Source organism: Taudactylus pleione, unplaced genomic scaffold (assembly GCF_031769625.1).
Source record: "Taudactylus pleione unplaced genomic scaffold, aTauple2 ptg001126l, whole genome shotgun sequence".
Classification (NCBI taxonomy): domain Eukaryota; kingdom Metazoa; phylum Chordata; class Amphibia; order Anura; family Myobatrachidae; genus Taudactylus; species Taudactylus pleione.
The window spans coordinates 620169-643273 of record NW_028285527.1 but is presented as its reverse complement, the minus strand read 5'-3'; the positions used below and the strand labels follow the sequence as shown (position 1 = coordinate 643273).

At 44.3% G+C, this 23105-nt stretch overlaps 2 protein-coding genes across 2 annotated transcripts; one reads left to right on the top strand and one right to left on the bottom strand.

Moving 5' to 3' along the window:
* The first annotated feature begins 7848 nt into the window (after positions 1-7848).
* LOC148453596 (cis-aconitate decarboxylase-like) lies at positions 7849-12924 on the top strand. Its single transcript, XM_088461945.1, has 6 exons — positions 7849-7936; positions 8739-8793; positions 9174-9361; positions 9742-9846; positions 9933-10138; positions 12003-12924. The coding sequence occupies exons 1-6, from the start codon at positions 7916-7918 to the stop codon at positions 12922-12924; spliced, it is 1497 nt and encodes a 498-aa protein (XP_088318071.1). The 5' UTR covers positions 7849-7915.
* A 5407-nt stretch (positions 12925-18331) lies between these two features.
* On the bottom strand, positions 18332-22279 carry LOC148453595 (uncharacterized). The gene is made up of 2 exons (XM_088461955.1): positions 21550-22279; positions 18332-19233 (listed from the first exon to the last, which is right to left on the bottom strand). Exons 1-2 carry the CDS (start codon positions 22277-22279, stop codon positions 18332-18334), a joined length of 1632 nt encoding a protein of 543 aa, XP_088318081.1.
* Positions 22280-23105: the final 826 nt, after the last annotated feature.

Below are 23105 nucleotides of genomic sequence, written 5' to 3'. Positions count from 1 at the left end.
TGTAAAGAATCACAATATAAAAATACAACAATTTATGCTGGGCATTTCTGTTTCAAAATTGGGTGCAAGACAAAACATAAAAGGGGAGAAACACACATTTGGCCAAAGAGCCAAACGACATTGCGCAGACTACCTCAAATTGGGGACAAATGTAATCAACAAATGCTAAAGGGAAAACACAAACAATTTAACGGGTCTGAATAAGCAGTTAAAAATGCGCTAATTAGTTCGCAAATACCAGTCACAATAGAAGCAGTTAAAAATGCGCTAATTAGTTCGCAAATACCAGGCACAATAGAAACAGATAAAAATGCGCTAATTAGTTCGCAAATACAAGTTCAAAAATACACAGCTAGAAAAACACAACATTTTAGAAACATTTCTGACTAAGAAAAACAAAGGTTACAAGTGAAAGGTCCAAAAAAGTTGCGTAAATACAAACATGAACATTTACTAACCAAGTGAAAAAATGAACTTACCAATAGATAATATATAAGTTTCCGGATCAAAAGGTCTTTGGGGCAGAGCCAAAAAAAAACCTAACAAAGATGAAATTAAGAAAAAATAACGTTAAAAAATTCAGGAAAAGAAGGAGACACAAATTGAACAAAAGTTAGACTGCAAAAAAACTTACCAAATAAAGAAACGCCAAAAACACAACCACCAGAAAAAATGCGAACGGAAAAAAAAAAAAAAAATTTAGCAAACAAAAACTACTCCCACCAACGCCAACTCCAAAACCCGCCAACAATCAACTCCGACCAACGTAACCTCCAACAATCAACAAACGCCACCTCGACTCGAGACGCCCCAAGCCATAAATAGTGTTTAGTTTCCCGCACAAATTAAGGAGGGATCAGAGGAACGCACAATCAATGATGCGGCCGAAAAATAAGGACGCATGTATAAATACGTCACGAGCCAAACCAAACATTCTGGTGTATTTCTTGTTTTGAGCTAAGACATGGCTACAGACCAGGGAAACAATGGGCAACAGTCTGGCGGTAAGTATTTCAGGCATTTGGAAACAATGATTAATTTAAAACATAATATAGTGCAAGTTGTGAAGTTTACAATTCTCAACATTTAAACAAATAGGTGAGGAGGATGACATGGAAGAGGCTGCTGGGCCCAGTATTCCGGCCAAAGCTGGCAAAAAGAAAAGGCAGCCACAATTCACAAGAAAGGAGATGGAGGTTTTGGTTCAGAAGTGTGTGGACATCCTGCCACAGGCAGACAGGAATATGAGTGCAAGCCAGAAGTGGAGAATGTGGGAGGAGGTAGCCGTTGCTGTCAATAGGGTGGGTGATTATGTCCGTCTAGCCCGGGATGTCAAACGGCGGTAAGTAAACACTTGACCCCCCCTAAAACCAAAACCCATTTAAAACAAAAGGATAATGGTTCCAATTTCACCCACAGATGGGCCGACTTCAAATATTGCCTGAAGCAAAAACTGGCGGACAGGGCTAGGCATGCAAGGGGGACAGGTGGGGGTCCCACCCCTGTGTCATTGGAGTTGAATGATTTAGAAGAGCTGTCACAGGGGTGTGTGCAGGCTGTGGAGGTGTTTGGCGTGTCCAACATGGATACGGACATGCCAGGCTTTGCGGCTCCTCATGTTGTCCAAGGTAAATATTGTGATGTCACCAACTCTGAAATGTTATTGTGCCAATATGTAGATTCTAATGTGACTCTTTTCTCATTTTTCCAACAGAGACACAGGCGGATGAGTCTGCTCCAGAGGGGAGCCTTGGCCGCAGAATTTCTGCTGGCTCTGCAGGGGAGGAACCAGTACATCCGGCTGAGGACCCTGCAGAAGCCAGTCCAGGGCAATCCCCCTCGCAGGCAGTGCCCCTCCTCACAGAACTCAATTTTAAATCAGATTTCCATACGGAGATTCTGCAGAGGATGGACGCCAGTCTGGTACGGGTGGCTGAGGCCCTGGAGCAAAATGCTGCGGCCAACGTGACCATTGGTCAGGCATTGGCGGAAAATACCAGGGCCAACATCCGCATCGCCAATGCCCTGGAGCAGCTCGTTCGCCAGCACATGGTGGAGCCGACCTCCCTTCCTGCCGGAACATCAGGATCCTCCACCTCTGGCACAACATCAGCCAATCCTCCAAATGTGCCTAGCCCTGTGCCTAGTCCAGAGGCCACAACATCTGCGTCTGGACAGGCCAGCCCGATGACATCCCGGACCCGGTCTGGTGCCCTCCCTCCCCCAGCCAAACGGGGTAAAAAACGTTGACAGCACTGGCTACTTTTCCCACACTCCTTCTGTGCTTGCCCCATATTCCTTTCTGGCCAAAACTTCCCTCTCCTTTCTTGTGAATTGTTTTTAATTTTTAGCTTTACGTTTCAAAAAACTTTTATGTTTGCACAATTATTAAAATTTTTGGAATGAACACTGCAAAAAATGTTTGTGTAAAATATGTGCATGAAATTTTTTTTTATAGCAATAAATGTGCAAAAAATTTACGACTTTGTATTCTGACATTATTGGAAAAATGGTTTACATTTAATCCTGGCCCACAAGGCAAAAACGCGTAACAACAACATTTTACATGAGAAAAAAAAAGGGCTCTATAAGGAACGTTTGAAAATTTATATAAGGATGCAAATTCACCAGGCAAAAGCAAAATGGCCAAAAAAACACAAACACGATGACAGTATTGTTACAATAGGCCAAAAAGAAAAAATTAACCCCAAAATAAACCCCCACAAATGTACGCAAATTGATTGTGTAATCCTGACATTAGCAGCTATGATTTCCACCTGCGTACGGTTTTGTGCTAACCCAAAAAACTGATTTCAAAACACATACCAAGCCGGTTTTCAATCCAACACTAATTGTTTTTCTGACAAGCCGTGATTAATCGATGCAACATCGTGGAGTGCCGGGACGGAGGAGAAGGCCATCGCCAATGTGGTCGAGTAATCCAGACCCTAAGCTGTGCGAGCATTTTGAAGGGAAAGAGGATCATCCAGTGACGTATGAGTTGGTACGAACACATTTGACGTTCGCATCTGATAATGTATGTACGCCCCAAAAATGCCTCGCCACGCCTGCGTTTTTCCATCTCCACCCCCGTCAACGCCCAAAATCGCCCTGTTCTGTCAATCACATTTGACATGTCACTTCCTGTACGCTATTTGACGAACGAGACAGAAAAAGCTCGCAATCTGCCGTACGCACATGCGCAGTGTTACACCGACGCATGCGCGGTTACTCAACATCGGAACGCAACGAGCGTACTGCTGTTAACGAACGGCTCTGAATCAGGCCCTAAGCTCCTGTCAGCGCTATAGTTCATATGTAGATAGCGAGGATTAATTTTTCTCAACTTATTTCTTGCACATGCGCACAGAGGTTCTAATCCTGTCAGACGGTCTCCGCTTTCTATGAGCATCTCTGAACACTCTGCAAAAACAGCGTCCGCAAAGAATTATGGGTAAAGCCTCGGATGCCGGAGCTGCCCGCAGGGACCACAGAAGAATTTATTTACTGAAAACGAACGGAAAGTTATAATTACCCTTCGTTCATAAATAAACATTGCCATCTGAGATAACATGCTGAAACGCTATGAAACGCTAAAAAATAGCACTTATATGAACAAACCCTAAACATACATAGCAGGATCAGTTATTTAACGTCGCTAATGAGTTTAAACAGCTGAAACTTATTAGTAAATGGAACCCTTAATTAGTGACTTGGACAAGGGCCAAATTATGATGGCTAGACGACTGGGGGCCTGATTCAGCAAGGACCGCAGTTGTAAAGCTGCACACAGGCTATAGATATATGATGTATGCACACAGGCAGGGCCGTTTCTAGGGCCGGGCGACCCGTGCAATCACACGGGGCGCGCCTCCTCCGACCCCTGCTGTAGAAACAGCCTGTGAACTGCCGGGCGCCTGCTGAGATTCAGTTACCAGCGGGCGCCTGGCAGGGCAGGGCAGAGCAGAGCAGCCGGAGACGGAAGCTCCGGCTTCCGGCTCCCCCAGTGTGCACTATGGGAAAGACGTCATGACTCATGACGTCTTTCCCATAGTGCAGAGGAGCAGCCAAGCGGAGCGGACGCCGGAGGGGGGCTTATGGTAAGTATTAGTGTTTTTTTTATTTGTGTGTACACGCGGCTTTTACTAGGGACAATACTTGGAGGGGGGGGCATGTCTGCGGGGGGAGGCACTACTACTGGGGGCACCCGGGCACTACTACTGGGGACATTACTCTGGGGGCACTTCTGCTGGGGGAAACACTACCACTGGGGGCACCTGGGCACTACTACTGGGGACATTACTCTGGGGGCACTTCTGCTGGGGGAAACACTACCACTGGGGGCACCCGGGCACTGCTACTAGGGACATTGCAATGGGGGCACTTCTACTGGGGGCATTGCTTAAGAGGCACCACTACTGGGGGAATTACTCAGGGCCCAGGGGCACTACTACTTGGGGCTTTACTACTTGGGGCACTACTACAGAGGGAGTATTACTATTGGGGGCATTAATACTGGGGAATTTATACAGGGGACCCTACTACAGGGGGCATTACTATTGGGGGCAATACCACTGGGGATGCTACTACTGGGGCACTACAACAGGGACCATCACTGTTGGGGACATTACTGATGTGGACATGACTACAGGGGGCACAAGACTATAGGGGGCACTACTAATGGGGTCATGGCATAGGGGGCACCACTCCGGGGGGCACTACTACTGGGTGCACTGCACTACCACTGTGGGCACTGCATAAGGGGCATAAATACAGGGGGCACGTGTGGTTTTAAAACATAGTTTGTGGTTCTGGCTTTTCCAATATATTTTATGTGGAAGTGGTTTGTTGCAGTGTAATCCCTAAGTGGCCTTTTCAGTGTATTTTATGTGGACCTGGCTTATTACAGTATATTTTATGTGGATCTGGCTTGTATCTTCAATGTGCTGGGCTCGACCCCCAACCTTACTAAAAACGGGTGTGATACAAGGTCATACTTCTGCAAATGTCACACCAAAGTCATGCACACACAAGTGCGGCGTGGGTTTGTGACAGCTAGGCCACACCCCAATTTTTAATGTCTGTCTTTCTTTTAACTACATATATTTTTCAGCGCTTTACCTCTGACAGGTTAGCCACCCCTGGGCTCAGTAGTCACAGCAGCTGACATTCTGTGGTCTTTCAAGACAACGCTCCCTTACTGTGGTACCACACCCCCCATGATGAGGTCACGCCCACAATATTACTGCTTCTTGAGGGAAGGGGGGGGGGGTGCATTTTGACTGCTCGCACTGGGAGCCTCAGACCCTAGAAACTGCCCTGCACACAGGCTATAGATATATGATGTCTGCACACAGGCTATAGATATATGATGTATGCACACAGGCTATAGATATATGATGTATGCACACAGGCAGCTTTGCAATTGTGATCCTTGCAGATAATGGTAATGCAGAAGCGGGCATCACACCTCCTGCTGCATTGCGTATCCAAGCTGCATTTCCCAACGCAGCAACGGATACTCTGCAGACCATTGGCCGGCTGCGTGACCCTTGGTGTCCCGCAGCCGGCAGCCGCAGATTAGAGTAAGAGCCAGAAAATCTCCATCAGCCGACGGAGATCCTGGCCTCTTCCCTCCCCCCAAAAGTGGCGACACGCCTCCATTTCGGGAAACGGAGGCCATCGCCACCCCCTCCCCTCCCACAAACGCCAGCTGACTGTGACAGTCTGCTGGCAGTCTGCGTGCAGGTTTGCAGACCCATTCTGCACTTGCGCAGAACAGGTCATACATCTGCGCAGATTTCCGAACATCGGGAATCTGCATGCACTGCTGAATTAGACCCTGGGTCAGAGCATTTCCAAAATGGCAGGTCTTTTTGTGTGTTCCCAGTATGCAGTGGTTACTACCTATCTAAGGTAGTCCAAGGAGCTACTGTAACACAAATTGCTGAAAAAGTTAATGTTGTCTATGATAGAAAGGTGTCAGAACACACAGTGCATCCAAGCTTGCTGTGTATGGAGCTGTGTAGCTTCAGAGCAGTCAGAGTGCCCATGCTGACTCCTGTCCACCAACAAAAGTGCCTTCAATGAGAATCAGAACTTGACCATGGTACAATGGAAGAAGGTGACCTTGTCTGATGACTCACATTATCTGTTACATCATGTAAAAAATTGTTCCCCAAATCTCATTCCGATCGAGCATCTGTGGGATGTGCTGGAAAATCAAGTCCAAGTCATGGAGGACCAATCTCACATCTTACAGGGCTTAAAAGATCTGCTGCCAACGTCTTGGTACCAGATACCTGATGACACCTTCAGAAGTATTGTGGAGTCCATGCCTTGACAGGCCAGAGCTGTTTTAGCAACACAAGGGAGACCTATATATATATATATATATATATATATATAAAAGTATATTCATATCTCTGTCAGTCATCTAAAACCATTATGCACATTTCTGAATAAGTCATGCAGATGTTAAGATGTTAAAGAAACGTTGGTTATTGGCGTTAGAGTAGTATGAAGGTGGGCGCACAGCTATAGCTATATCTAATGAACAGTCATAGGACAATGTATTAACCTGACATCTGAGCCCATTGTAGCAGGAAGTCTGGGTGCTATCCCTATTGTTACACATAATCATATGACAAATGCCCTAAATATTACCAATAACTCATCTCAATAATTATTGGGGAATAATGCAATTTGCCCTTTGCATATATTACTTAAAAAGGTCATATTTAAACAAATAATACATTCTCTCATATCTCTGCCCAGAGACCTCTTACAAATAAAAAAAAAATTACAAACTTTTTATTAGTTTTTGTTAAGATTAATATACAGTAAATGCTGACTACTTTTAATGTATAAATTAATAAATCAGATCTCAAAGTACTTCAGGTCATCATATGTCGGCCCCCGCCATATCCCGCTCCATGGGGTTGTCAGCCGCATCGTCAGGTTGAGCTGCATGTAGGGACGACCTGATGATGTGGCTGACGACCAAATGGGAGCCGGCATAGTGGGTACACACTAAACGATTTTGACGATATGTCGTTCCGATCAGTAGGAATAGGGCATATCACCCAGCTTAAGGGCTCTTATTCCTCATATAATTCAGTTATACAGTGAGTGCTGCATGTCTTTATCATACTGGGCTATTAGCTCTGGAAAATAGTGTTAATGACAAACTCCACATTTGTATTTGTACCAATAATAACTATTTATTTGAGAAGTAGCCAGCTGTGTGATAGGCACAACATATTATAGCAGGAAATATTATTATCAATTACAAATCCCCGAGGCTAAACTCAGTTGATGGCTAAATGAATATTAGTATCAAAATGACATTTTAATATATGTTAAAATATTAAATATAGTTAAACTTTGCAATAAGAGTTTGTTAAAGTCTGGTACTGTATCTAACAATTTACTATTCTATATTGTGAGTGTGTATTATAAAGTGAATTGTTATGTCAGGTTTCTCAGTTTGTCATCATCAACCTTTCAGTTACTAAGATCATTTGTGAGTAGGAAGATAAAATCTAAATACAGCTATACATTACCATTGTTATATTACCACTTTCCTATAGTTGTAAACACTGTAGGACATAAAAACCAAATTGTCATTAAAATGCCTAAGCCTTACATCATCCTACAGTGATGACAATAGTCATTAGTGCTATCCTGGGAGGTGTCTGCACTTTCCCAGAAATTCCCCCAGCACAAAACCTGAACCTGTTTCCTGGGTGTGAGCTGCTCGTGTAATGCCCACATGCACAGTATCAGCACCAGGATATATAAGGATGTACTGTATATATTTGCACGTTCACATAAACATCCCTTCAACCAACACAGAATTTGCCATCACCGAAGAAAACAGTCCTCATAATTTTAAAACATATCTTACTTCAAGATGCTTTCTGCAGCTGTTAAAGTAAGTACTATGTGTAATGTAAATATGTCACTTTTTATTTTTGAAAACTAGAAGCTTCACAACCACGAGATGTATTCAGAAATTTTTCATGTTTACTAAATATGTTAAAAGTACATTCAATATTCAAATTGTTACTATTGTTTTGTATGTGTATTATAATTATTGTATTTATATATTTTGTTCACTATTGTATTCAATGTTATGTATAATTTAACAATATCAATTTTGCATTTGTAATCGGTACTCCTAAAACAGGAAGACATTTTTTTTTATTGAAAATGCAATTTGAAAAGAGTAAAATATATTAGATAATTACACCCTAATATATTTTATAAAGTTTTATAATTTTGCCAAAGTGATATGTAATAATGTAAAGGTACAAAGCTTTAAATATCTACAGTATGTAAGTAGCATGGAACAAAGAGGCAACTTAAAATAGCTAATAAACTGATGGCATCAATATAATATTTAAACAATATAAATGAAAGCGTATAAGCTTTAGTTCATACATAGACTGTGTAAAGGGTAGCTCCCTCTGGTGGATGTAACAAGCAGCACAATGTGATAAAGCTTCATAGGACACGGTTACAGTGTTCAGGTTCAGGATAAGACCGTACATTGGTTAAAGTTGAGCTGTCTATGGATTTTACAGCACATATAATACATTAATGCATGGTATTTTCAAATAGTATTTAAAATATGGAAAGGCTTGTTTCACAATTAGATAACATAGGTGTTAAAATTGAACTAAAATAAATAATGTATGTACTTACAACATTTCTATCATTTCAATCATTCTTAGAACACAAAGAAACTTCACCAACTATCAAGGCACATCCACAAGTCGACTGCGAAAGGTAATTATCCAATATATTTTTTTTATGTTTCCACTGTAACTGGCTTTGAAGTTAAATTGGTGATCACCCTACTGAAATCAATTTATAAATACAATTGGGTGACACAGTTATGGTTCCAAAGAGACATTGGGCTATATCACACAACTGTATAATTTCTACTAAGCATTAGAATTGAATAAAAAACAGGGTAGATACTGTATTATATTGAAGCATTTAAAAGGCAGATAGACATATTTTGGAGCCCTTGGATGAATTTCATATAAATAGGGTTTCATCTGATTAAAAAAGGCACCATTTCACAGGAAATGAGAAAATGAGTACAAAAAAAGAAATATAACACAGGAAAGTCAGAAACATTAATGTGGTATGTCTCTTATCAGTGGATGTAGGACACCAGGTAGAAGAATCCGTCACCAACAGTTTTGCATCATTCATCCATGAGATCCGCCCCGATCACCTCTCTGATATTGTGCGGCACAGAAGTAAGCGCATGATCCTGGACAGCATTGGGGTCGGACTGGTCGGCAGCACAACTCATGTCTTCAATATCGTGGTGAAATACTGCCAGGTAATAATACATGGACATGATCTGTGATATTGTATATTTTTAGTTGGGGTGGTGGAATAAACTTATTGCCAGCACCTTTTTATATGGCTATGTTATATATTATTATTATTATTATTATTATAATTATTATTATTATTATTATAATTATTAGTATTATAATTATTATTATTATTTTTCATAGACACACATATCCACAGATCAGTAATCACTAACAATAAACTAGTAAAATAAAGTGAATTACAAAGAAGTAAATAAACCTGAGCCCCTTGCTCTGGGCACCAGAAGTCCTGGACCTGATCTCCTTAGTTACACAAGTTAATTAGAATATGATTATTTAGAATAGCTTTAAATATTGACATCATATTATTACCTTTTTTCAGGACCTATATTTTTCAACATATGGGAATTCTGCCCTTTGTTCTGTCTATGGACAGAAAGGGTTAAAGCTCTCTCCGACCCTGGCTGCCTATGCCAATGGAGTTGCTGTAAGTAGACTTTATTATAAATAAAAATAAAATAATATTTATTATATAGCTGCTCAGTCCATCTAATCATTTCCCTGTCACCATAGGTTCACTCCATGGACTTTGATGACACGTGGCACCCTGCCACACACCCTTCTGGTGCCGTGCTTCCTGCCATCCTGGCACTGTCACAGATACTGTCACATGGCAGAAAGATCAGTGGTGAGGAACTGCTGATGGCTTTCAATGTAGGGATTGAAATACAAGGAAGACTTATGGGTTTCTCCAGCGAAGCAAAGAGCATTCCTAAAAAGTGAGTACTTAGGAGCTCATTTTAACCTGGATGCAACTCACGTTCGCTTGTAGCTGGCTGATTTTTGCTTTTTGCGCATGCGTATAAGATGCAGTGCGTGTGTGCAAGCCAGTCTTAGTGATTGGGAATCGGGCGCTCGAAGTACATAGACTGAGCGCCAGAGCTGAAACTAGACTTTTTGGTGCCCTGTGCCAGAAAGAGCATTGGCGCCCCCCTCATTTTTCAAAGGGACATAATGCATCCAAAAAAGGGCCAGGGAAGAGATAGGAGAGGCCAGGAGATGCTGGGGATAAAATAAGATGAAGCTACAAGCAAGAATGATAATAAACAGATATTTGACAGGCCCAAACAGCGCCCCCTGACCTGTGGTACGATGGCACCGGCCGCACTACCCTAGCTACGGTCCTGCTGAGCGCTACTTTGAGTGACAGATAGTGCCGTTTGTGGGTGGTGTCAGAGGAAGGTCTATGAAAACGGGGGGGTGGATGTGTGAACGCAGTGTGCTCTAACGGTGTTTCATGGGTGTGCATAATTAGCATGGAAGCGTTACTGTACACGTCACCTGGTTGTATTTCAGCCTGCAGCCATCGCAGTGCTTGCGGCAGGGTAGGGTTACCTCAAGGGCTATGAGCAGCTACGATGGCTCTCGATGTTACTGATACTACATACACTTCCTGGAGATGACGTGTGCTGCGAAGGAAAAGGGGGCGTCTTTAGACCGGCGTGCGTTCACTCTGCCGTCACTCTCTAAGACATAGAAGGCATCCTTAAGCCTCGCTGTGCGATCGCGGAATTTGCATATCCTGACCCTTACGGCTGCGAAAGTGCGCTGCGTTGCGTCCAGGTCTGAATCGCCCCCTTAGTCCCAATGGTTGATGAAATGTACTTCCTATTATGGTACCAATTATGTGTTTACTTGTATAAAGAGCTACATATTTATTATGGTGGCTAAATTGTAAAGAATAAATGCATATAAATGTTTGTATACATTTACACAGATTCTAATTGCAAACTGGGTATATAGAAGCTTTTCAGACATCAATGTATATTTAAAGTCCCCCTTTGAGTATATGCTCCATTCAGCCATTCTTCCCCAGGTCCTTTTTAGGTGTTCTATATAACTGTATCTATAGTGTCCAGAACCACCAATTAGGAGTTATAATTCCTCAATTATTTGCCTAAACTATTTTGAGGTCCTGTCTGACAAATTCAATATTGAATGCAGGGGGGAGCGGGTACAGACAACATGGGTCTCTGTAGGGGCAGTATTACATGGGACATGTAACCATGCCCCCATGTGATGCTGTGATCATGCTCCCTGTACAAGTGCTGAACCTCTGTGTAGGCAAACGCAATAGGTAAATATTTTACCAGGGGTGTAGACACACTCCCTCCAGTGGCCACACCCACATGTGGTCACAAATGCGCCAGAAGTCCGGCAGCCCTGTGCAGCACTCATGGAGCTCAGCATCTGTTTCCAGCCTATGCCAGGATTGTGTCTATAACTATTAACACTATCTCTGTAACACCAGACTCTGCTGAGCTCCTGTTTGGCATAATCCAGATCTCTCTTGTCTGTCTCCATCTGTTCCTCTTTCTCATATTCCCCGGCTCCTGCAGGTTACACCACAACTCATCACCAGATCTTAAATCACTCAGATCCTCACTCTACACTCACACTTACATATACAGTATATATATTATATATATGGCCATGGGCAAAACAAGGACACTTTTCTTAGAGCTTGGGCACTATAAGGCAGGAACATCTCACTAAAGAATACTGTAAATATTATTATATAAGATAATTTGTACATGTTATTGTTACATAAATAAATAATATAATATTATTTTCTCACTACAGATTTCATCCACCGTCTGTGGTTGGCACCATGGGAAGTGCTGCAGCATCAGCCAATCTCCTCTCATTAGATAAAGAGCAATGCACTCATGCCCTGGCAATTGCAGCCTCCCTTGCTGGTGCTCCTATGGCAAATGCTGCCACCCTGGCTAAGCCCCTGCACATTGGCAATGCCACTAGGTTAGGTCTGGAAGCTGCTATCCTGGCTGCTAAGGGAATGGAGGCCAATACACTCATACTTGATGATGTGCCCGGCTGTGCTGGCTTTAGTGCTTTTTATGGCGATTACCAGCCTAAGCCATTATCTCCCCCAGGAAAACATTATGAATTTCTTCTGGAGAAGCAAGACATTGCATTCAAGTCTTTTCCTGCACATCTAGGGATGCACTGGGTCGCTGATGCTGCTGCTTCAGTTAGAAATACATTTGTCCAACAATATGGCTCATTCAACCCATCCGATATTCAGTCTATTGTTCTTAGAGTCCCAGTATCCAAATACATTGACAGGCCCTATCCAGACTCAGAACACCAGGCTCGCCACTCTTTCCAGTTCAATGTCTGCACCGCACTCCTAGATGGTGCAGTTAATGTCCGTTCCTTCCATGAAGACACCATGTTCCGTAATGAACTCCAGAATCTCCTGAGCAAAGTGGTGGTGGAGCATCCTAGAGATAATGAAGCCAACTTTGACAAGATGTACGCAGAGGTGGCTCTGCTGCTGAGAAATGGGGATGTGATTATAGGGAAATGTGACACTTTTTATGGACATTGGAGAAAACCCATGAGCCAGGAATCCCTGCTGAAGAAATTCTCCTCCAATGCCCGACATGTCCTGCAGGAAGACCAGGTGCAAGGTGTAATACAGATAGTAGACAATCTAGAAAGTGTCAAAGACAGCTCCCTACTGCCACTGCTACTCCAATAACTCATATAAGAATTATTATTACTCTGTTTACAAGAATTCTAAAGCGGGACTTTAGTATGTTATTTATGAATCAGTGTACTAGTATTTATGACAGATGACAGATCTGTCGAATATATGACACGAAAATCGTACAATTAAAATAGTAACAAAACAACTCAAAATCTCTGGTCTAGAGCAGTCTGATGTGTCTAGTGAGGTTTGGCAACTTATAGGTATATCGCAAGCTCGATATACTGTATCCTGGCTATATCAATGAAATTAAGGACCTGTATTGATGGTGAATGCAAGTCTATTGCTACCAGTTCAGTGTCATGCCAGCGACAGGTACAGTCATCCCTGTGCACATGTGACATCCCTCTCCGCTATGTTGCTGAGCTGTAGTATGCTGGGAGAATATACTGAGTGGTAAGATGTACTGTTAGATCTAACTATTTCATTTATTTCTAGGAGCAGATGCTCTATAAAATAAAAGTTTTCTTTGTTAGTTCACTAGGAAGCAACAACATTAATAAAGCACGAGGCACTTTGTGTCACGTGCCTCACATATCTTACTGGATCCTAATGAATTAATAAGCTGAACGTTGTTCAGGCCAACAAATTGGCTACCTTTAATAAGTGTAGGTGAGGAGCCCATTAAGGAAAATGGGCAATGATGGGTTATAAGATTTCTCTTGGCCTCTCACACACATCCTATTATATTTGGTTTATTTTGCTTTTTTAATACTTACATTTGATTGAGCACATTTTGTTGTTGGTAATATTTACATAGATTTGTATTTTATAATATTTTTACGTATTTATAGTTGCCTGGTTAGTCATTCAGAAGTGTCCACATATGAACCACAGATTTGGGCTATTTACATATGTAATATTGTTTAGAATATAAATCAAAGTTGCTGCTGTATTTGCTAGAAAACAAATACTTTATATGTTTATTGCATTAAATTGTATTTGAAAAATAACAGTGACCATTTATTCATTTTCTTTATTAAAGTGTATAACTTATGATGGAGAACCAATTAACTTATCAATTTGGGTAAAGTTTATAAAGGCTGTTCTTACTGATTCTATTCTTAATCACAGACACTTTATTATACATTATCTTGTCAGCTGAAAAATTACATTATCTGTGCAATTATGCAAATTATGAAAGATATATGACAGATAGATAGATAGATAGATAGATAGATAGATAGATAGATAGATAGATAGATAGATATGAGAGAGAGATGATAGATAGATAGATAGATAGATAGATAGATAGATAGATAGATAGATAGATAGATAGATAGATAGATAGATAGATACATAGATAGATAGATAGATTCTGGAAGGTTATCCTCTCTCCACAGAGGAATGCTGTAGCTCTGACAAAATGACCATCGGGTTATTGGTCACCTCCCTGACTAGGGCCCTTCTCCCCCAATCACTCAGTTTAGACGGCCGGCCAACTCTTGGAAGAGTCCTGGTGGTTCCGAACTTCTTCCATTTATGGATGATGGAGGCCACTGTGCTCATTGGGACCTTCAAAGCAGCAGATATTTTTCTGTACCCTTCCCCAGATTTGAGCCTCGAGACAAACCTGTCTTGGAGGTCTACAGACAATTCCTTGGACTTCATGCTTGGTTTGTGCTCTGACATGCTCTGTCAAGTGTGAGACCTTATATAGACAGGAATATGCCTTTCAAAATCATGTCCAATCAACTGAATTTACCACAGGTGGACTCCAATTAAGCTGTAGGAACATCTCAAGAATGATCAATGGAAACAGGATGCACCTGAGCTCAATTTTGAGCTTCATGGCCAAGGCTGTGAATACTAATGTACATGTGATTTCTTAGTGGTTTTTTTATTACATTTGAAAAAAATCTCAAAAAAACTTTTTACATGTTGTCATTATGGGGTATTGTAGTGTAGAATTTTGAGGACAAAAATGAATTTAATGTAACATAACAAAATGTGGAATAAGTGAAGCGCTGTGTATATTTTCCGGATGCACGATAGATAGATTATAGATACTGTAAATAGATAGATAGATGATAGATAGATATAGATTGTAAGCTCCTATGAGCAGGGTCCTCCTACCCACTGTCTCACTGCCTTCATCTCTAGCACTTCAATGACAATCTTCACCTTCCCAGCTGTATTGTGAATTGTGTTGCTAATTGTTACTTGTGCTCTGTTTATATTTTGTTTACTGTATTGTACAGTAATGTAATTTTCTGTGTACCCTGTACTCTATGTATGGTGCTGCGGACCACTTGTGGTGCCCTATAAATAAAATGTAATAATAATAATTGATGATAGATAGATGATAGATAGATAAATAGGAAATAGATGATAGATAGATAGATAGATAGATAGATAGATAGATAGATAGATAGATAGATAGATAGATAGATAGATTGGAGATAGCTAGATAGATAGGAGATAGATGATAGATAGATGGTAGATAGATTATCTATCATCTATCTATCTATTATATAATAATTACACAGAAAGACGTATTATGTACACGGTGCAGAGAGACACTTTGGGTCTGATTCATTACCGCAGGTAATGACGACGTGAATGGAGTTGAGTGATATTTTGCTACTGCACATATGTGACACTCCCTAAAGACTCCTATAGCTCAGGGGTTACACAGAGTGTATGCACAGAGGCGCTGCTGCGATTCAAACACAGGGTATCTGCCGGGCATTCCTGGGCGGTGACTGGGAGGTGGCTAAACAGATGTACGGAGATAATCCGTTTTATGGGTGTGTAATGGGGGTGTTGTGGGGGTGTCACTGAAGTGTTTGCGCAGTAATGCTGGTGCAAGTTTCAAAGCTACAACAAATGGCAGCATCTAAAGTGGGCATCTCAGTCCTTGCAAATCCATACACACGGATGTACACCAGGAAAGGACACGGTAGTGCCATTTGCATAAAGTTGCAGACGGGTGACAATCAAAGGACGCAGTTGCGTCTGCGTCCACCTCTGACTTTATGAGCTAAAGCACCATTCATGATAATACAGCCTATTAATATACTGGGAAATAATGGCACCTAAAGGTGGCCACATTGATCTTGTTGCCAGATGGGCCAGCTGCAAGATCATCAGCCAGTGTAGTCACTAAAGGACAAATTCATCACTATCCGGCCATTCTTCTATGATCTAACCACACTCGCATCATTAGTGAGTGATCATTTTTCAACTACATTTACCATCATGCACTATAATGATACTAATCTTAGGCAGCTGCCTTATGTCACAGTCTGTGTGTGTGTGTGTGTGTGTGTGTGGTGCTCAGCTGCTCCCCCTTATAGTTTCTGGCTGGTATTGCACTCACTTCTCCCACACACACATATTCCATTAAGTCACCCATAGTTTTATTATTTTACACAACACTCTTAAGCTATAACTTAACTAAATAAATAAGACACAGACAACTGTATAGAATTGGTAAAAAGAGGTCACAGCTAAATTTATTATATGAAATTAGAATTGATTAATTAGTCCTGGTGGCAAAAAGCAGTGCTACCTCGGTCCACAGCTCATAATTAATTGAACGCTTTACCAAAATGGGGTGGAGTTTTCCCCACCCCCTGCGCGAGCTAACCTGGGTAGAACCACCCCCCCTTAACTAGCATAGTGCTGGCCCCTCCTAGGATGAAGACCTGGTTCTCCCTTAAGGTAGCAACCGACTCGCTTTTCTCAAAGGGGGAATGCTAGCCAAGCTCTGCCGCGCTAAATTGAGCCGCCGAGGAGCACTGCTTTCTGCCTGCTGCGCCTCACCTGTTGGAAAAAGAAACATAGCATATTCCAACGAGAAACGTATTGGCACACACCAATTTTCTCAACTAATAACTATTGGTACAAACCAATTCCTCACCATAAATAAATATTGGTACAAACCAATTCCTCAATATGCCGGGTGGGTGGGAGGGATCTCAAAAATGGCAAGAGGCAGTTGACTCCTCCTCCAGCCTTAAAATACAGATGTTAAACCCCGCCTCGATGGGGCAGCTAATAGGCTAATCAACTAATGATTGGCAACTGACCTCAACCAATACAAACTATCAATAAAACCAGCTCTAACTAGTACTGTACCAAATAACAAACAGTGTGCTTATATCTTCTCAAGCTTATTCAAGCATTCGAATATTCTAAGTCACCCATAGTTTTATTATTTTACACAACACTCTTAAGCTATAACTTAACTAAATAAATAAGACACAGACAACTGTATAGAATTGGTAAAAAGAGGTCACAGCCAAATTTATTATATGAAATTAGAATTGATTAATTAGTCCTGGTGGCGAAAAAGCAGTGCTACCTCGGTCCACAGCTCATAATTAATTGAACACTTTACCAAAATGGGGTGGAGTTTTCCCCACCCCCTGCGCGAGCTAACCTGGGTAGAACCACCCCCCCTTAACTAGCATAGTGCTGGCCCCTCCCTAGGATGAAGACCTGGTTCTCCCTTAAGGTAGCAACTGACTCGCTTTTCTCAAAGGGGGAATGCTAGCCAAGCTCTGCCGCGCTAAATTGAGCCGCCAAGGAGCACTGCTTTCCGCCAACAACGTGGACAAAATGAATGGACACGTAACGCCACCAAACAAAAAAGACAGCCCCTACTAACTATTCCAATGAGGCTAGAATGTCAGATACGAAAAAACCTAAACCTTCCTCAGTGAGGTGCACTCCATCTGGCCTATATAAATGTACCTCCTCATATCGAAGACGAGGGTGCTTGATAGCACGCCCGCCCAAGCCAACCACAAACCGAGAGACTGCAGCATTCAGCTTCCTTCTTACTCTGTCTAGGGCCGCCCCACCTTGTGTACCCCGCCAGAACCTCCTTGGAATCATCTCAGACCAGCAAAGTTTAACTAGTGGCCAACGTTCCGCTACTAATTTCAAATCATGCTTAATGGCAATGATCAATTCCACTCCTTTACACGTGTCAAGGTCATTACCACCCAAGTGCACGACCAGACAGTCAGGGGTCCCCCACTTACTCTCTGACTGCCATAGCAGGTCCAAAAGGCCTCTCCACCTGAAACCTCTAAGCCCTATCCAACAGACCTTAAAATGGGCTAAACTGGCCCCATTATGCCTGCTAGCCCAGTAAACAAAAGAATGCCCAACAATCCACACCCAGCAATCTTTCTCCAAAAAACCTGTGATGGGAAAAAACAGTATAACATAACGTTAATAATTTTGAATTAACTTTTAAACAAAACTTGAAAACAGAACGAAAAACATGGAAGGGGAAAACTGAGTTGTCTAGGTGACCCAGATGGAGGTGAACAACACCAAACCTCTTTCTTTGATGGCAAAGGTGAAAAGAACTCCAATCCCCCCTAGCAGCGGGTAGCATAAGGCACTGGGTTTCCTAATAACAAACTCGCCAGGGGCGCCACTACTTCTGTAACTTATCGCCCCTTATATAACCCTTATAAGCTGCCGACTTCCATCTACCCAAGTGCTTGATTGCCTCCGCGGAAGAACCTGATGCCGCAGCGCAAGTTGCCGCCCCAATCCTAAACGAATGGGTGCCAAACTCTTCAGTCGGCACATCCAAAGCTATCAAGCATCTATCGAAAATGCTTGCAAACTGGAACTTAGATAGAGGGGATAGATCTTCATGAATAAGCCATTGAGCTCCCCCTTTTGGACGCTGCTGATTATATTTGTTGGCTAGAGTGACCGGGCAGATGCTCAGCTCAGGGTGCGAGGGAACAGAAATCCAACGCCCCCGACCCATCTGATCCGTTTTTGATTTTTGTATTTTTAACAGTATGGCACTTTCTTTTACTACAACATTACATAGAAGCAACCCTGAGTTGACTGATGTTTTATTTTTGGCGACTAACTCCCCAACCCGTAAAGCGCCAAAAAATGCCAGCACAAAAGCCAAGCTAAACAAATTCGCCTCGAATTCACCTTTAGCTACTCCTGAGACTGCCAAAACTAAATCCCTCAACATGCATACATCTATCGGCCTACGGGAATTGCCCGGAGTCGCCTGTTCCCTCGCCCAGCCTCTCATCGCCTTAGAAATGATGAATGACTTCGTAGGATCATTCAAACCGTACATTCGCGAGAAGTACGAAATGCCAGCTAAGGCGCCTGACATGGAAGATTTTGAACGACCGCTCTCATGCCCCTGCCACACAAATTCAGACATACTGACATGCAGCTCCTTACCCTTCTCGGAATTTGCAAGAAAAACCTGCCATTCATTCCAAGCTGCGGAGTAAGACCTAAACGTACCTGGAGCAAGTACCCTCAAAGCAAGTCCCTCCATGCCGGATTTATGATCTGCCAGACAAAATCAGGACAAGGCAAACCATGAATCCTGGCAGCCGGTGCCTATGCCCTAAACCTACCCCACTGGAACCGTGACAAGGCATCCGCTATCTCATTCTCCACACCAGGAACGTGCCTGGCCTTAAAATCAATGTTTCTCAACAGACAGACAAAAATTAAATGCCTAAGCAGCCTGAGCACTTGGGGGCAGACCGACCTCTGATTGTTAATGGCTTGGACCACCCCCAAGTTATCGCACCAAAATACTATTCTCCGATTGCTAAACTTTGAAGCCCAGAGCTCCACCGCCACCACAATCGGAAATAGCTCCAGCAGGAGTAAATTGCGTGTCAAACCGTCCAAATGCCACGACTCAGGCCAAGCTGCCGCGCACCACTCCCCGCCAAAAAATGCTCCAAAACCTAATGCCCCTGACGCATCTGTGAACAATTGAAGCTCGCGATTGGCTACAGACGAAGCGAGCCAAATGCGAACCCCATTGAACTCTCGTAGAAATCTTAACCATACTTTAAAGTCTTCCTTCATGTCCGCCGAAAGGCGGACCATGTGGCAAGCCTTTTTGACGCCTGCAGAGGCACGCTCCAGCCTGCGGCAAAAAACCCTACCCATGGGAATGACGCGACAAGCAAAATTTAGCAAGCCTAGCAGCGACTGCAGCTGCTTCAGAGTTATTTTCTTAACTGATGTAAAATGCAATAACAACTCGCTGATCTTCCGCACCTTTTCACAGGGGAGCCTGCATAAACTCAAATCAGTGTCGATTTCGATACCCAGGTAAGATAAACTAGTAACAGGGCCCTCGGTTTTTTTGTGTGCAATGGGAACGCCCAACGAACTGAAAAGCGCCTTCACCGAAAAAAGCAGGTCACTACAGACTGTGCTATCGGCCGGCCCTACTAACAGGAAATCGTCAAGATAATGAGTGACGCCCGAATGGCCAGTGCCTGCTTGCAGACACCACTGCAAAAAGGTGCTAAAACACTCAAAAAAGGAACAAGAAATAGAACAGCCCATAGGTAGACACTTATCTATGTAAATGGAATCGCCTATCCGAAAACCCATGTACTTAAATGATTCGGGATGCAAAGGGAGCAACCTGAAGGCCGATTCAACATCGATCTTTGCTAACAAAGCCCCTTTACCAAAATCCCGAACGATACCAAGTGCATCCTCAAATGACTGGTATGTGACGCTGCAATCGCCCGGATCTAAAGCGTCATTAACTGACCCTCCTTCCGGGTAAGACAAGTGTTGTATTAACCTGAACTTTCCCTGTTCCTTTTTTGGTACCACGCCCAGCGGGGAAATGCAAAGATTTTCCACAGGCGGTGAGGCAAAAGGGCCACACATGCGCCCCAAACTCAGCTCCACCTCTATCTTTTCCGCCACAACCTCTGGAAAATTTCTTCTAGCTACAACTAAAACTGGACGAACTAGTGGTAACCTAAAACCTTCTTTAAAACCTTGTAGTAGGAAGGCCGCGTCCTCCTTAAGAGGATAACGCCTCAACCAACGCTCTAATACCTCCAACTTAATTGGAGACACCGCTTTATTTAGCACCTGTACGCTGATCCCCTTTTCCTGCTGCGGAACCACTGGGGCGATTGCAATCCTTTGCAGTGTGACTTCCCCCACTAAGCATGCACACGTGCTGGTAGCGGCAACTGGCCCCTCTGCTACACTGGGCGTTATTGAAAGCTTAGCACTTCCCCTTGCCTCCGGTATTATAACCGGGGCGGGCTGGAAAGGGATGTTTACGTCCCAGCGCAGGCTCGACAGCTGATCGGGCCTGCTGCGTCACCTCCAGCCACACCTCTACGTCCTTGAACCCAAAACTTAAAATCTTTTGGCCATCCTGTTTTTTCCTAAACAGTTCATCATACTGCCTCCAAACATTATGCCTAGCTGCGACCTGCATACCCTGCACTAAATGCAGGTACTTCAGCACATTCAGACATTCAGCTGGGCGTGTCTCGATATAACATGCAGCAAACACATATATACCAGTCAGCCAATTCTGATAGCTCCTCCTGGCCTCCTCAGCTGCCACTCCCCCCTTTTTTGCTGCGTCTAACGCCTTCTTAGCGTCATGAGTAATGGCGAACATGTCAACATAACGACCCTTACGAATTCGCTCTCTGATTTTTGACCTAACTCCCCTTAATATTGCCGTGTTTGAGCAATGGACCGCATCCCCCGAAGCGTCTGGAGCCGAACTGGCCGCTATACTACCCGCTTTTTTGGGACTCTTGCCCTTACCCTTCAACTGCTGCACAAAGTATTTCATGAGCTTGCGCGGCCTCTCACAAGAACTAGAGGAGTCTGAAGACTCATCAGAGTGTGATAACTGCGCAATTGAAGGAACTGCAATATTCGTCTCACCTGTTCCAGACAACGACGGGACCTCGGGCAGATGCCTAGAGGAGGAGGCTTGACTCTCGTTGTGCGGCGCGCCCACCGCGCTTACATCAGTGACGACATCCCTTGACGACGACCCGGATGCTAGTGGCTGACTTAATGTAACCTGCGGGCTCGAGACATTTGCGTTAGCAACGGGAACCGAAGGAGGACATACAGCAACAGGCGCGGGGGTTGAGCTCTGTGGCGGGGAAGATAATGGGGGCTGCGCAGGAGGAGGAATTGCTGGGGAAGGTGGTAGGGGCGGGGCTAGAGTAGGGGAAGGTGGACGCACCACTGGGGTGAATGGCGGGGGCGGGGCTTGTGGAAGGTGGGGTTGACGCGCCAGCTGCTGGCTTGCATGTTGCCCAGGATTAAATTGAAACTGCTGGTGCATGGGTGCAAAATTGCCTGGGGCGGAGATGAACTGTTGGGGAAAAAACCCCGGCGCTTGCCCGTATGAGGTGGCATAAAATTGCCGGCTCGGACCCATGAACGGGTTTGGGATTGACTGCTGGTATACACCTTGGCTAAAATAAGGTGAAAACCCAAAGGGAGGGGTGGGGGCGGGGCCAGGCCCATAATTCAAGAACTGTTGCCCCGCATTTGCGCAGGCCGCAGCGGGCGGGATGGGCGACATTGGAGCCAGCAATCTGGGCCAAGAGCCCCCATAAGGGGTGGCTCTATCCTGCTGCGCCAACGGCCTAGGGAAGTGGATGAAAGGGGGCCGGTGCAACAAATCTGTGGGCCCGCTACCTTGGGACCTATGATAGCCCTGCGCCCTAGGCGCTGTGGCAAACCCCAAACCTCCAGTCCCTGAGACAGAGAGGGGGGAATCTGAGGAGGTAAAAATCTCCTCAGCATCCAAAATGGCCGCCGGAGGCGAGGGGGCGTGGCTGCCGGCCGGGGAGGCCTGGCGCACAGCCCCTGAAGCCACCTGGGTCAAATTAAAGCTGGGGGTCCCTGGTGTACCCGCCGGGCCTGGCGGGTTTATAATATAAAACTCGCCGGCCACTGCAGCCGCAGCGGTGGGTGGGAGACAGGGCCCCGTGCGGTCCAAAATGGCCACAGGGGATAGCCGCGCCTGTGGAGCTGCCGGGGGCGCCCGGCGGAACGATCTGGCGGGGGTGCTGGGAGCGCTCTCCGCACTCCTTGCCAACCAAGCCCGGAGGCCGGATGGCGAAGGGGCGGGTGGGCGAGAAGCGCCGAAGCTCCCCACTGCTGCAGCCGCGGCGGTGGGAGGGGGCCTGCACGCACTGAGGTCAGGCGCGCACCCCGGGCAAGGGGAGAGGCTGCGGCGACCGATAATGGTCTGGCCGCTTCAGCAAAGCGGCGGGGAGGGGGGGCATTACGGCGGGGACATTCTCAGTTAATAATGGGGGCGGTAGGATAGAGAAGACAGTAATGAGGAAGAAGGGGGGGTGGGAAGAGAAGAAAAAAGAGGGTGAAAAGAATAGGAGGAAAGA

Excerpts from the sequence above, each read along its gene's own strand:
- LOC148453596 (XM_088461945.1), top strand. The coding sequence starts at position 7,916 with ATGCTTTCTGCAGCTGTTAAA. Across the intron at positions 9,362-9,741 it reads TCGTGGTGAAATACTGCCAG|GACCTATATTTTTCAACATA; the intron begins GTAATAATACAT and ends ACCTTTTTTCAG. Across the intron at positions 10,139-12,002 it reads GCAAAGAGCATTCCTAAAAA|ATTTCATCCACCGTCTGTGG; the intron begins GTGAGTACTTAG and ends TTCTCACTACAG.
- LOC148453595 (XM_088461955.1), bottom strand. The coding sequence starts at position 22,279 with ATGTCGCCCATCCCGCCCGCTGCGGCCTGCGCAAATGCGGGGCAACAG. Across the intron at positions 19,234-21,549 it reads TTCAGACTCCTCTAGTTCTT|ATCATAAATCCGGCATGGAG; the intron begins GTGAGAGGCCGC and ends TTTGTCTGGCAG.